Source organism: Bubalus bubalis, chromosome 10, assembly GCF_019923935.1.
Source record: "Bubalus bubalis isolate 160015118507 breed Murrah chromosome 10, NDDB_SH_1, whole genome shotgun sequence".
NCBI classification, from domain to species: Eukaryota; Metazoa; Chordata; class Mammalia; order Artiodactyla; family Bovidae; genus Bubalus; species Bubalus bubalis.
This window is the reverse complement of record NC_059166.1, coordinates 69577789-69593021: the sequence shown is the minus strand read 5'-3', so window position 1 is coordinate 69593021 and position 15233 is coordinate 69577789. Positions and strand designations below refer to the sequence as shown.

Genomic DNA, 15233 nt, shown 5'->3' with positions numbered 1-15233 from the left:
AAATGTACAAAAAAGAGTACATAGGTTAAATTTTACACTTTCATTTCAGGCTGGATGATTGAAAATACCATCATATATGTACACATTTTGTTTTTTATTTTAACAATATTAACTTTTATTTCCTTTTACACTGTTGAAATGGTTGGGAAGCAAAAACAGCGCCTTGAGACTGAATGCTTGTCTAAACTTTGTTGTATTCTTCCTAAACTTTTTGTGAGGAATTGCGTACTTTTGATGACTAGACTCAGGGAAGTGGATTCAGGTTACAATCCGATGCTTTCATGAACACGTGGTGCTGTACCTTCCTCAGTGGGGAAAGTACCAGTTAGTTAACCTTACTTCCTCCCTGAGAAAATTCCTTCAAAAGTCCCCTTTCATGATGACTACAAAGGTAAACAATAGCAACAACAAAGCTTTATCAAATGACCCATACAAGGAATTTCCTGGTTTTTCTGTGACTGCAAATTCTACTTCAGATACTGGATGTGACATTGTCATTTTCTCACACATGCTTTTCCTGTGTGCAGCCCTGATATCCCTGTGTTTTGGAGGACAGAAAAGTCAGTCTCATTTTTGGTCTCTACATTCACGCAGAACTGTTCCCTTTGGCAGAAGATAGTAGTTAGATTGAAATCTGCGGTCTGAGGCCAATTAACATTCCAATCTGTGCTGCGACTGGCCCAGAGCAGATAAGGCTTCTTCCTTAAATACTTTGCCCTCCACACTCTTTGGCAAGAACAAATAAAAGATTACGTGAAACACAGGCATTAAGTCCAACATTCAGTATAAATCAGAAGACTATATAAAATGCCCACGCTGAGATACAATGTGTTAACTGCTTCATCAGCAAGTATTTATTTGAACTGCTCCAAAAAGCATATCTGGTGTTATCAGACACAGTCTTTATGCCAGGGAGGTCTGCAGCCTCAGGTGAACACAGGGACTAATCTCAAAATAAAAAGTAATACTGTGCAGCACTAGCTTTTGTGTGCATCTTGCCAAACCAGAGGAGTAGTGGCTGAGCACTGAAGGAATGCTAGGGAGGCAGGTTTTAAGTGATGTTACCACCAATAGTGGGAAGAAGATGTGTTTAGCTGGAGCAGAATTGATATAGGGACGATAAGGCTGAAGAAATGGCTAGTGGCCACATTGAGGTGAGTTAAAAAAGGTTTTACTCCATGAGCAAAGGGAACCCTTAAAACTTTTTTTTATGTGTATGTACTGGTGAGATGTACCAGGTCATGTTTTCTGATGATTAATCTAGCGGTGGTGGTGAGCAAGTGGGAGAGAGACTGAGGTGATGCACATAAAACTTGTAGCCACGGTGCCTGGCTCCTTGTGTGTGATCTGGAAGCAGAAGCTATTAAGATTAAAGGTAGCAATAAAACATTTCCATAGTCCAAATGGTGATGATGCATGGGACAAAGGTTGTGGTGGGGGAAATGGAAAGGAGGGAAAACTACGAGAATACATTGATGATCAGTATTATTATTATCTTTTTGTCCTTATCATAATAGGGGAGTGGGGAAAAGTGACAGGGTTAATTACTACAAGCCAAGAGGGATGCTGAGCCAAAGGGAAGGGAAGGGGAAGGAAGGGGAAAGGACATGAAAATTACCTGGACCACAGGGAACTTTGATAGAGGCTTTCCTGGCAATGTTACTGAAACACAGAATAGTGCAGGCAAGTCATATAGAACCTCCATAGCTTAAGGGTTCATGATTCCAAGGCTTAGGTACCATAAATGGCTAAATGTGATTATGAATGTACCCTGCAAACTGTAGGTATTTTGCAAAAATGTTAGTCTTTCTGATTCTCCCAACCCACACTGGTGGGGACAATAGGTGGTTTTTTATCCATAATAACCTGTGTTACCATGATGACAGCAATAAAAACACCCGTAACCTGCGTTCCACCGGGGGAGTCATCCCCGGGTACTTTCCCATTGGTGGCTATGCCAAGTTGATCTACCCACTTTCTTTTTTGCTATTTTTGGGGAGGATACAAGTATTGGTATTAGAGATCTATTTTTTAAAGTCTAGCTAGCCATCTTTAGGAGAAGGCAATGGCACCCCACTCCAGTACTCTTGCCTGGAAAATCCCACGCACAGAGGATCCTGGTAGGTTGTAGTCCATGGGGTCGCTAAGAGTCGGACACGACTGAGCGACTTCACTTTCATGCATTGGAGCAGGAAATGGCAACCCACTCCAGTGTTCTTGCCTGGAGAATCCCAGGGAGAGGGGAGCCTGGTGGGCTGCCGTCTATGGGGTCGCACAGAGTCGGACACGACTGAAGTGACTTAGCAGCAGCAGCAGCTGTCTTTAGAGTTTAAGGCTAGCCATCTTAGTTGTTAGGGAGACATTGGGGAAAGAAATTATTTGTTAAATTTCTAAACATTAGCTAGAAGTTACTGAGGATGAATATCCCCTTTTAAAAAGATAGGAGGAAATCACCTCCATCTTATTGGAGTTATGAGTGTCTACTTTGTGCCAGTCAGTGAGGCAGCAGAGCGAACAGAATAAGGCTCTAGTAAATGAAATAAGGAAACATTAATGGAGATACCACAAGTATTCACAGGTTTATTTCCCTAAATTTTGATTGATACCTATATTATTTAGATGTTGGTATTCAGTAACACTGCATAAATTTTGTTTTTTTAAAAAAGACACATTCTGTATTTTTTGTAAAATATAGTCCAGTTAATCACACTATAGCTTTAGTTAGCTTAATATATATTTATATAGCTAGCTTTATATATATATATATATAGTTATTGCTTTAATTTCATGTAAAGGTGGGCACAATAAAGGACAGAAATGGTATGGACCTAACAGAAGCAGAAGATACTAAGAAGAGGTGGCAAGAATAATGGAAGAACTATACAAAAAAGATCTTCATGACCCAGATAACTACAATGGTGTGATCACTCACTTAGAGCCACACATCCTGGAATGTGAAGTCAACTGGCTCTTAGGAAGCATCACTATGAACAAAGCTAGTGGAGGGGATGGAATTCCAGTTGAGCTATTTCAAATCCTAAAAGATGATGCTGTGAAAGTGCTGCATTCAATATGCCAGCAAATTTGGAAAACTCAGCAGTGGCCACAGGACTGGAAAAGGTCAGTTTTCATTCCAGTCCCAAAGAAAGGCAATGCCAAAGAATATTCAAACTACCACACAATTGCTCTCATCTCACATGCTAGTAAAGTAATGCTCAAAATTCTCCAAGTGAGTCTTCAACAGTATGTGAACCAAGAACTTACGGATGTTCAAGCTGGATTTAGATCAAATTGCCAACATCCATTAGATCATCGAAAAAGCAAGAGAATTCCAGAAAAGCATCTACTTCTGCTTCATTGATTACGCTAAAGCCTTTGACTGTGTGGATCACAACAAACTGTGGAAAATTCCTCAAGAGATGGGAGTACCAGACCACCTTACCTGCTTCCTGAGAAATCTGTTAGGTCAAGAAGCTACAGTTAGAATTGGACATGGACTAATAGACTGGTTACAAATTGGGGAAGGAATACATCAACGCTGTATGTATATTGTCAACCTACTTATCTAACTCATATGCAGAGTACATCATGCAAAATGCCAGACTGGATGAAGCACAAGCTGGAATCAAGATTTCTGGGAGAAATATCAATAACCTCAGATATGCAGATGACACTATCCTTATGGCAGAAAGCGAAGAAAAACTAAAAAGCTTCTTGATGAAAGTGAAAGAGGAGAGTGAAAAAGCTGGCCTAAAACTCAGCATTTAAAAAACTAAGATCATGGCATCCGGTTCCATCACTTCATGGCAAATAGATGGGGAAGCAATGGAAACAGTGAGAGACTTTATTTTCTTGGGCTGCAAAATCACTGCAGATGGTGTTGGCAGCCTTGAAATTAAAAGATGCTTGCTCCTTGGAAGAAAAGCTTTGACAAACCTAGAGAGCATATTAAAAAGCAGAGACATTACTTTGCTGACCAAGCTGCATCTAGTAAAAGCTATGGTTTTTCCAGTAGTCATGTATGGATGTGAGAGTTGGACTATAAAAAGGCTGAGCACTGAAGAACTGATGCTTTTGAACTGTGTTGGAGTTGGTGTTGGAGAAGACTCTTAAGTCCCTTGGACTGCAAGGAGATCCAACCAGTCCATTGTAAAGGAAATCAGTGCTGAATATTCATTGGACGGACTGATGCTGAAGCTGAAGCTCCAATACTTTGGCCACCTGATGCGAAGAACTGACTCATTGGAAAAGACCCTGATGCTGGAAAAGATTGAAGGCAGGAGGAGAAGGGGACAAAACAGGATGAGTTGGTTGGATGGCATCACTGACTCGATGGACATGAATTTGAGCAAGCTCCGGGAGTTGGTGATGGGAAGCCTGGCGTGCTGCAGTCCCTGGGGTTGGAGTCAAGACACAACTGAGCAACTGAACTGAACTGAACTGATTGCTGTAGTTGGCTTTTTTGGATTAGTAAAGTGGACTGCTGCCACCTAGTGGTGGCATGGCCTAGTCAAGACTGGACAGGCAGGACCGAGAAGTCAGTTCAGACACAGAGACCTAAGATCACGTTCACATATTCACTTGTGTTCTATCATTTCCTCCAAGCCACCATGTCTAAAAACAAATATATAACTTGTCCCTTCAGTCAGTTCTCTTAAAGTAAGTGCTATTTATTAAGTGTGAGTGTGGCCAGGCATTGATCACTTTACACACATGATTGTCCTTAATTTGAAAATAAGACTGCAGGGTAATGATTATTAGTCTCATGTATAAATGAGGAAATACAGGCATAACTTCCCAGTGAGATGCTGCAGCTCCTACTTCTCATTACACTCTGCCTTCTGATGTGCTGCTGAGTACATTGTCCTTCTGTGATGCAGTTTTGATACCCTGGTGTCATGTTTGATCTTCTATCTGTTTAACTGCTCATCCACTTTCACTCATTCCATACTCCTTTGAGATTTTTCTTGTAGCTTTCAATTCTAACTGCCCAAATTTCTAGTCCAGATCTTTATAACATGCAGTTTTTTTTGCAGTATGTACCTGATTGACTTCTTTCAACATTTTTTGTAAATAAATTGTGAAATGATATAACTGCATCTTATTATAAACCTCCAAATTACAGAGAAGAATGCAGAATAAAAATGGAAAGTCCCTTGTCATCATTTTTTATATGTCCCTAATCTCCAAAGAAGTAAGCACATATAATTTTTGACTTGTTGGCTTTTGGAATATAAATAAAACTATAATATTCCTAGTACTTTGCAATTTACCCTTTTGTATCCAGCAATATGTCTTGAAGATCTTTCTATGTCAGGGCTATATAATTTACACACAGTAGACACTCAAATGTTTGCAAAATAAATCTTAGATTTCAATTACATATTCCTTTTGTCTAAAAAAATTGTATTTTTTTCCTCCATTTTCATCTAATTTAAGCATTTTTCTCCAAGGTTATAGGTTACTACAGAGCCCCTCTTCTTTTTGGTTAGTCTTAATCAAGGTCTCTTTCATGGTGGATAAAGCCTAGTAATAAAGGTTATTTTCATTAAATATCAATAAAATGTATATGTGTGAGTGTGTGTAGTGTCATTTTATTGGATAGTTATTCACATGTAAGTGCCAAATCTAACTTATTCTCTGGTGTCGTATGTAAATTTCTAACCTCTTTACTGTTTCTGTACCTCAGTAATTCTCAGTCTTTGGTGTGCATCAGATTTACTGGGGGACAAGTTATTAAAACCCAGGATGCCGGGCCTCACCTTCAGACTTTCTGATTCAGTAGGTATGATGTAAAGCATGCAAATTTCCAAGTTTCCATGCGATGCTGACCCACATTTTGAGGATCATGCTCTATAAGACTCTTCTTTGATGTTTTATATCCTCTTAGAATTTCTTGATTTCTTCTTGGCATTCACTGTTTGCTGCACATAAGAACTACAGCGTACAGAGAGCCCTGAAAATGGCTGTGGTGGATGTACTCCTCCAGAACGCGGCCAGCAAGGGCTCTGAAGGCAGAATCGAGGAGGATGACAGTTCTGCCCGAGGCTCGGACCACAAATTAAGGAACAATTTTCACATGTGCAGAGGGTGGAATGCACTATCAGTTGCCCGTTAGTCTATACAACAGCATACGCTCTAGTGATCACAATCTATAGCAGATGCATCATCTTTGAGTGTGAAAGATGGTATAATGCCGCTGCATCCAGAAAACTATTTTTATTCATTTTCTTCACATCTTTTAAAAATTTATTTGTTTTTTGGCTGTGGTGGGTTTTCATCGCTGCACAGGGGCTTTCTCTAGCTGTGAGGCGTGGGGGCTTCTCTCTAGTTGTGGTTTCTCATTGCACCGGCTTCTCTTGTTGGGGAGCACCTAGACTCCCCAACAAGAGCTCTAGACTGCGTGGGCTCTAGACTGCGTGGGCTTCAGTAGCTGCGGCACATGAGCACAGTAGGTGCAGTTCCCAGGCCTTTAGAGAACAGGCTCAGTAGCTGTGGCGTGCGGGCTTAGTTGCTCCAATGTATGTGGGATCATTCCAGACCAGGGATCAAACCTTGCATTGCATTGCAAGGCAAATTCTTTTGACCCAACAGGGAAGCCCTATTTTCCTCACTTCTTGATGGTAGCTCAGCCAAGTCAAATTCCAGATATTAAGTGAGCTGATACATCCAGTTAAGTATTGGGATGGTCAAAAAGTTTGTTTGTTTTTTTCCACAAGATGTTATGGGAAGACCTGAACAAACTTTTATGCCAACTTAATAGTTTCATGTATTTCATTGTTATTATCAATTTTTTCCTGATGTGATTTGCCTTGTAAAGTGATTGTCCAATAATCCAGAATGGGTGAGACAGAAGTTCCTCTCTTCAAATGTCGTAAAATGACCATATCTTTAACCATTTCATTTACAGAACTGTTTGCTTATATGTATATTGGGCAGAGAAAACACATCATTTTATAAACTTGATTATCCAAAATACAAATGTAATGTTTGCATGTAAAACTTACATAATGGAGTGTTTATTCTTTAGAAAAATGAGATATAGGAGATATAGTTGTACTTCTAATAATTCAATCTACAAGATGAATTATAATTCTCATAGAAGTTTACATATTTACATTTGGACCAAACATTTTAATGTTGCTGGATAATTAATGCACTAGAAATCAGGAAAATGTATGGGATTGATCAATATATTTGATCCATGTTGCTTCTTTGCTTGAAATATTTGTCTGAAGAAATTTTGCCATTGCTGGAAATGGAGTCTAAAAAGAAATTGCCTGAGTACTTTAACTGTCACTTCAACACTCACTCAGTCCTGTCCGACTCTTTCTGACACCGTGGACTGCAGCACGCCAGGCCTCCCTGTCCATTGCCAACTCTCAGAGCTTGCTCAGACTTATGTCCATTGAGTCAGTGATGCCATCCAACCATCTCATCCTCTGTCGTCCCCTTCTCCTCCCGCCTTCAATCTTTCCCAGCATCAGGGCTTTTTCAAATGAGTCAGCTCTTTGCATCAGGTGGCCAAAATATTGGAGTTTCAGCATCAACATCAGTCCTTCCAATGAACACCCAGGACTGATCTCTTTTAGGATGGGCTTGTTGGATCTCCTTGCAGTCCAAGGGACTCTCAAGAGTCTTCTTCAACACCACAGTTCAAAAGCATCAATTCTTCAGCACTCAGCTTTCTTCACAGTCCAACTATCACATCCATACATGACCACTGGAAAAACCATAGCCTTGACTAGATGGACCTTTGTTGGCAAAATAACATCTCTGCTTTTTAGTATGCTGTCTAGCTTGGTCATAATTTTCCTTCCAAGGAGTAAGCGTCTTTTAATTTCATGGCTGCAGTCACCGTCTGCAGTGACTTTGGAACCCCCCAAAATAAAGTCTGTCACTGTTTCCACTATTTCCCCATCTATTTGCCATGAAGTGATGGGACCGGATGCCACAATCTTAGTTTTCTGAATGTTGAGCTTTAAGCCAACTTTTTCATTCTCCTCTTTCATTTTCACCCAAGAGGCTCTTTAATTCTTCTTCACTTTTTGCCATAGGGGTGGTGTCATCTGCATATCTGAAGTTATTGATATTTCTCCCGGCAATCTTGATTCCAGATTGTGCTTCTTCTATCCCAGCATTTCTCATGATGTACTCTGCCCATAAGTTAAATAAGCAGGGTGACAATATACAGCCTTGACATACTCGTTTTCCTATTTGGAATCAGTTCTGTTGTTCCATATCCAGTTCTAATTGTTGCTTCCTGACCTCCATATAGGTTTCTCAAGAGGCAGGTCAGGTGGTCTGGTATTCCTATCTCTTTCAGAATTTTCAACATTAGCTTTCACTAAATAGGCATTTATCCATAAAAATCTATGTGGTTTTTTTTTTAATGTGTTTGATTAAAGCTTGTATAAATGGCATTATAATGTTATGGATCATTCTTGAACTTCCTTTTGTCCCTCAACAATGTATTTGCTTTAACTCCAAATATAGTAATCCATTTTATATGCATAATTAAGTTTATGTATCAATTCCCCTAAAGTGGACATTTAGGTTGTTTCCAATTTTCAATGTGAGAATTCTTTAGTAAATGTTCTTGTGGTATATTTCCTTGAGCATGTAGAGTATACAACCTAGAAAAGAAATTAAGTAGTATACAAATATCCAGTTTTACCAGGTACTGCCAAATGCTCTCTGAATGAATTGTACCAATTAACTTGCCACTAGTATTAGTATTGTATAAAGGTTCTTGTTTCACTTTTTCCCTAATGTCTGAATGTGAAAGTTTTAACTTTTGTCCAGCCTGAAAAGTGAAATCACTTTTCATTTTTATATTTAAATATTCTTAATATTCATAATTACTGGAAATAGATAAAGGCTGTACTTCCCTCCTATTTTTTTTTTTTTTACTGGTTATTAGGTTTTTCTTTTCTGTCATCTATCAAGTATATACTATGTCAAGTTTTATCATAGTATATACTGTGTCTTATTTATTTTTTTACTGAATATAGATCTCTATATAATCTGGATAGTAATCTTATTCTTGGTTATATGTTGCGTAAGTACCTCTTCCAGGTCTGTGGCTTATATTTAAATTTTATTTCATGGCAATCTTGGTGTTGTTAGTTTTTAATTGTGATGCAATAAATATCATCAGTCTTTCCCCTTAAGGCTTATGTCTTCGTTTTCTTTTTGTATTGTTGAGGAAAACTTCCCTACTCCAATATCCTCAGAATGTTTTAAATTTTGCCTTTTATATTAGGTCTTCAATCTATGTAGAATTATTGTGTATGCTGTAAGTAGCATCAATTAATATTTTCATATGGATTATGAATGGTACCAGCATCATTTATTGACTAATCTATACTTTCATCACTAATTTGTATGTTTGGTTCTGTTGGAGTTTTTAATTATGTTCCATCATTCTATTTACTTATTTATGCAATGATGGAAAAAATAAATTTCTATTTTTCTATGAATTTATTCCATCGCCACCTTGGAACATTTCCAATCCATTCGGTTGTCACTCAGTCGTGTCAGACTCTTTGAGACCACCTGGACTGCAGCACGCCAGGCTTCCCTGTCCATCACCAACTCCCGGAGCTTGCTCAAACTCATGTCTATAGAGTTGCTGACGCCATCCAACCATCTCATCCTCTGTGGTCCCCTTCTCCTGCCCTCAATCTTTCCCAGCATCGGGGTCTTTTCAAATGAATCAGTTCTTAGCATCAGATGGCCAAAGTATTGGAGTTTCAGCATCAGTCCTTCCAATGAATATTCAGTCCAACTCTCACATCCATACATGACCACTGGAAAAACCATAGCCTTGACTAGACGGACCTTTGTTGGCAAAGTAATGTCTCTTCTTTTTAATATGCTGTCTAGGTTGGAACATTTCCAAGCCTTTTATAATTTCAGTTGGGCAAACAAGTCTATGGGTACTAATTTGGTTCCTGTTATTGAATCAGTGTGGTAGTCTTTAGTGTAGTCCACCCAGTGTTTCCAAGTTTTCTGCCTTCGAGGAAATAGTAGGATTGCATTTTCTCTTTGCATTTAGGCATGAACATACAACTTATTTGTCCATAGGCTTATTTGTCCATTGTCCATTAAAAAGAAGCTCCAGAAGCCAGCCTGTGATTTGCCACAGTTTCCAATTCTGCCTTCCTGGCCAGTCATGGAAGCATGGAGGTGGAAATTCTTTGGTAGACAGAGAGATGGATGAGCTTCAATGGATGTGCAGCTGAGTACAAAATAAATCTCTGGTGCCTCTAAACCACTGAGATTTTTGGAGTGGTTCATTGCTCTAACATAATCTGGCATTTCCTGGCTAATACAGTTAATATTATATAATTTGAAATTTGATAATTAGGAAAATGGTAAACAATCATCTTACTTTTGTCAGGAGGTAATTATATTTTAATGTCTTTTTTTCCCCAACTTCTTCCACTTCTTCTTTCAATTATATCACCTTAGTGCCCTCATACTCCCTGATACCTGTATCCTCTTCAAACAACTGGAGCCAATTTTGAGGGCCTCTCCCAGCCTGCAGTTCCTCACTCAGCCTGAATCTTTTCCCTCAAGCCTACATTTCCTTTTCAGTGCTTATATTTTAAAAGATCACAACCTGGAAAGATAAATGTTTTACTTAAAATATTTAATGATAAAGATCAAAATTGTGACCCCATAGTGAAAGTTTATTTGTGAAAATCTGGCCATCTTAGTTTCCACTTTATAATATTGGTGTCTACTGACTTGACATAGCCAGTTTCAAACTGGCTCTGATATTAATATCCATAATTCTTTGTTAGAGTTGATCACATTCACATTTATTGACTCTTGTAGTTCTGGAATGTTATAGATAAGAGGGTAAAGATAAGAAGTGGAGGAGACACTGAGAAGATACTACTCAGGCAGAAGTATCTTTTCCATATAATCTTTCCATAGATGAAGGGGCTTCCTTGATAGCTCAGTTGGTAAAGAATCCACCTGCAATGCTGCAGACCCCAGTTCAATTCCTGGGTGGAGAAGATCTGCTGGAGAAGGGATAGGCTACCCACTCCAGTATTCTTGGGCTTCCCTTGTGGCTCAGCTGGTAAAGAATCCACCTGCAGTGCGGGAGTCCTGGGTTCAATCCCTGGGTTGGGAAGATCCCCTGGAGAAGGGAAAGGCTACCCACTCCAGTATTCTGGCCTGGAGGACTCCATGGACTCTATAGTCCATGGGTTGCAAAGGGTTGGAAACGATTGAGTGACTTTCACTCACTCACTCCATGGATGAAAACTTCCTTCTAAACATGCAAAATCATCTTAGATTACTGGAGGAGTTGACAGCAATGGACATGGGGAAAGGTGGAAATTAAAGCCCAGAGAGGGACTTCCCTGGTGGTCCAGTGGTTAAGAATCTTGCCTTACAATCAGGGGACATTTTTTTTTATTGGTAACTTTTTATTTTATTTTTATTTTTTGCTTTACAATATTTTATTGGTTTTGTCATACATCAACATGCATCCGCCACGGGTGTACACGTGTTCCCCATCCTGAACCCCCCTCCCACCTCCCTCCCCATCCCATCCCTCTGGGTCATCCCAGTGCACCAGCCCCAAGCTTCCTGTATCCTGCATCGAACCTGGACTGGCGATTCGTTTCTTATATGATATTATACATGTTTTAATGCCATTCTCCCAAATCATCCCCTCCCCACGGAGTCCAAAAGACTGTTCTATACACCTGTGTCTCTTTTGCTGTCTTGCATACAGGGTTGTCGTTACCATCTTTCTAAATTCCGTATATATGTGTTAGTATACTGTATTGGTGTTTTTCTTTCTGGCTTACTTCACTCTGTATAATAGGCTCCAGTTTCATCCACCTCATTAGAACTGATTCAATTGTATTCTTTTTAATGGCTGAGTAATACTCCATTGTGTATATGTATCACAGCTTTCTTATCCATTCATCTGCTGATGGACATCTAGGTTGCTTCCATGTCCTGGCTATTACAAACAGTGCTGTGATGAACACTGGGGTACACGTGTCTCTTTCCCTTCTGGTTTCCTCAGTATGTATGCCCAGCAGTGGGATTGCTGGATCATAAGGCAGTTCTATTTCCAGGATTCTAAGGAATCTCCACACTGTTCTCCATAGTGGCTGTACTAGTTTGCATTCCCACCAACAGTGTAAGAGGGTTCCCTTTTCTCCACATCCTCTCCAGCATTTATTGCTTGTAGACTTTTGGATCGCAGCCATTCTGACTGGCATGAAATGGTACCTCATTGTGGTTTTGATTTGCATTTCTCTGATAAAGAGTGATGTTGAGCATCTTTTCATGTGTTTGTTAGCCATCTGTATGTCTTCTTTGGAGAAATGTCTGTTTAGTTCTTTGGCCCATTTTTTGATTGGGTCGTTTATTTTTCTGGAATTGAGCTGCAGGAGTTGCTTGTATATTTTTGAGATTAGTGGTTTGTCAGTTGCTTCATTTGCTATTATCTTCTCCCCTTCTGAAGGCTGTCTTTTCACCTTGCTTATAGTTTCTTTTGTTGTGCAGAAGCTTTTAATTTAAATTAGATCCCATTTGTTTATTTTTGCTTTTATTTCCAATATTCTGGGAAGGGGACATGGGTTTGATCACTGGTTGGGGAACTAAAATCCTATATCCCACATGCTATGGACAGCTAAGCCTGGGTGCTGCAAAAAGGTATAATAAAAAGAAGAAGCAGAAGAAGAAAAGCTCAGAGAACTACATTTTTGACTGTTCACAGTTTGATGTGAAATATATGAATCCCTGGATTGGAATGTTTTCTTCTTAACACCTGGTGTTAGGAGAGTTAGTGGACAGTCTGATGGTGATGATGAGCAGTTTTGGATCATGGAGCATGGCAGACTTAACCATGTGGTGGTAAGCCCACCTTGGAAGCTTTGCATTTGACAGAAAGTGAATACAGGATTTCTCAGAGAGAATGCATGTGTGAGAAGGGTTGTCATAACAGACATCACCCAAATTCCTATTTTGTAATGTATTAAAGACTCCTGATGAGGATTGAAGACATCCAGAAGAACCATGTCAAGTATCGAAAGCTACCATTTGTACCTGTTATAGTTTCACTGAAGAGTATCAAGTCTCTGTGATATTGAAATACTTTATTGACAAACTTCTTCCTCCTTAAAAAAAAAATGTTGATTGGTTAATTAAAGTTTATCTCTCTCTCCCTTTTTAGGTGGTTCTTTGGAGCAATCAAGAGAACAGATGCTGAAAAACAACTATTATATTCAGAAAATCAGACGGGAGCTTTTCTAATCAGAGAAAGTGAAAGTCAGAAAGGCGATTTTGCCCTTTCAGGTATGGGAATTGTCTGTGTGATTTAAGTATGGATTTGAGAGTCTGTAGTCATGTCCTTCTGTGTGAACATGGACATGTTAATTTTAAGTTTGGCTTATTTATCTTCAGAATAGTACCAACAATAAATTTACTGAACTGCTCAAGTAATATAAAAATTAGCAAAAAAATTTCTATCTATTGTTAGAAGTATCTGTAAATAGTTTCAAATACATACTCTCTAGGTATGAAATGAAAACTGTATGGATCTGTGTTTTCACACTTTTGCATTATCTACTGGCCTATCCTTCTAGAGAAATGATAAGCAAGAAGCAGAGTCTAAACTTGTCAGAATTGATCTTGCCATAATACTTTTTTTTTTTGTATTTGCCTGGTAAATAGAAAATGAATTGAAATCCTGAATGCCAATGCACTTAATTAACCCATGACATGTAACATTTGGTCAAATGTAGTTTTCTGGCTAATAGTCAACTATGTGCTTACTTAATAATATCTTAGAAGACAAGAAGCGTAGGGGACCTAAGAGTTATCTTTAAGTGTTACAGGTGCTTATATATTAGGTAGTCATCAGTCAAAAGCTAGATTAAATGTTTTAGATCCTAGCATTAAAAATATAGAAGAAGAATATTTCCATGAGAAAAACACAGGAAAAGTAGGATTACTTGAGTCATATCTTTAAATAATTCCCAGGCTACAGTGACTGTTCTGAACACTTTCTAAGTAGAATATTATGGAACAAAACAGCTTTGTAGGCTTAGAATAAAATTACAAGGATATTGGCTGTTATGTGCTGAGAATACTCGAGCGCTTGCCTATGGATTTAGGAAGCTTAGTAGGCTCTACTTGGAGACCAGCATATCATTATAGATTCCTTTTCAATGAAGTCAAGCCATTTAGAGTCTTGCAAACAAATTATCTGATTGCTGTGTATTCACTGGGAGGCAAGTAAATGCAGACCTTTATGTTCTGCTGAAAGGGAAATTTTCTCATTAGCCAGAAGGAGGGTGATACGGGAGAAAAATGGGGAAAACGGGTCTTTGATATATCTACATTCAAACAAACAAATGACCGAACAAGCCAATTGCTGACTTGGATTACCACTAACGGTCTTCAGGTGCATCAGTCATGAATTTATTTCTCAGTGCAGTTGCCTCCTAATCAGTCTGAATTGATGGTCTTCAATTTTGCTGGCAGTTGTGCCACTAAAGGAAGGCAAATAATATCCCTTTTCTATCTCTGTCTTTCCCACATGAGTTTTCCTTCGAAGTATTGTCTTTATTCCTCCGGCGGCAGTGGTTCGCAGCTGTCAGAGAAGAGCTTCACGAGGAAGCGTGATTTATTGATGCTGGGGCAGGCGCTGAGAAGCAGCAGCCCAAGGCTGGGGTGGGTGCTAATTGGCTTGTTGTGATCCTTGCACGGCTGTCAGCTCTTGTGAGGTCTGCGCTGATCTGGGGAGAGAGTTGGGGCCGTGACACCTCTCATGATGGCATGACACTAATTAGCTGTGAATTAGAGCAGTGCTTTTGGATATTACATATTATATGTGGTAGCCGGAGAATCTGTCTTCATTAGATGCATGACAGGTAGTTTTCGTGGCTTTACTGTTATTTGTCATTGGTAGAGAGTTGTTTTTCTGATGAAAAATGTAAAATTCTGACTGCATGTCAACTGGTTCGGCTATTTCTTGACTTCAATCAATTACTCTAAAGGAAATGATCATTGTTATTGCCATTAATATTAATTCGATGTTTGGTGTCCCATAATCATATATATTATTGTTTAAGGTACACTTTCAGAAAAATACATCTTGAGGGCTGAAAAATGACTTTCAGTTGAGTTTTTCAGAGAAAACACTGCATTGCACATAGTGATTTTACTTTAGGTAACTCTGCATGGGAAAA

General features: G+C 39.0%; 1 protein-coding gene across 1 annotated transcript in view; it reads left to right on the top strand.

Moving 5' to 3' along the window:
- FRK (fyn related Src family tyrosine kinase) overlaps window positions 1-15233 on the top strand; it is a 99884-nt gene that overhangs the window by 47202 nt on the left and 37449 nt on the right. Inside the window, exon 2 of the mRNA XM_006055673.4 lies at window positions 13214-13335. Within this exon, the coding sequence (XP_006055735.1) occupies window positions 13214-13335 (122 nt within the window). The remainder of the gene's footprint in view (window positions 1-13213; window positions 13336-15233) is intronic.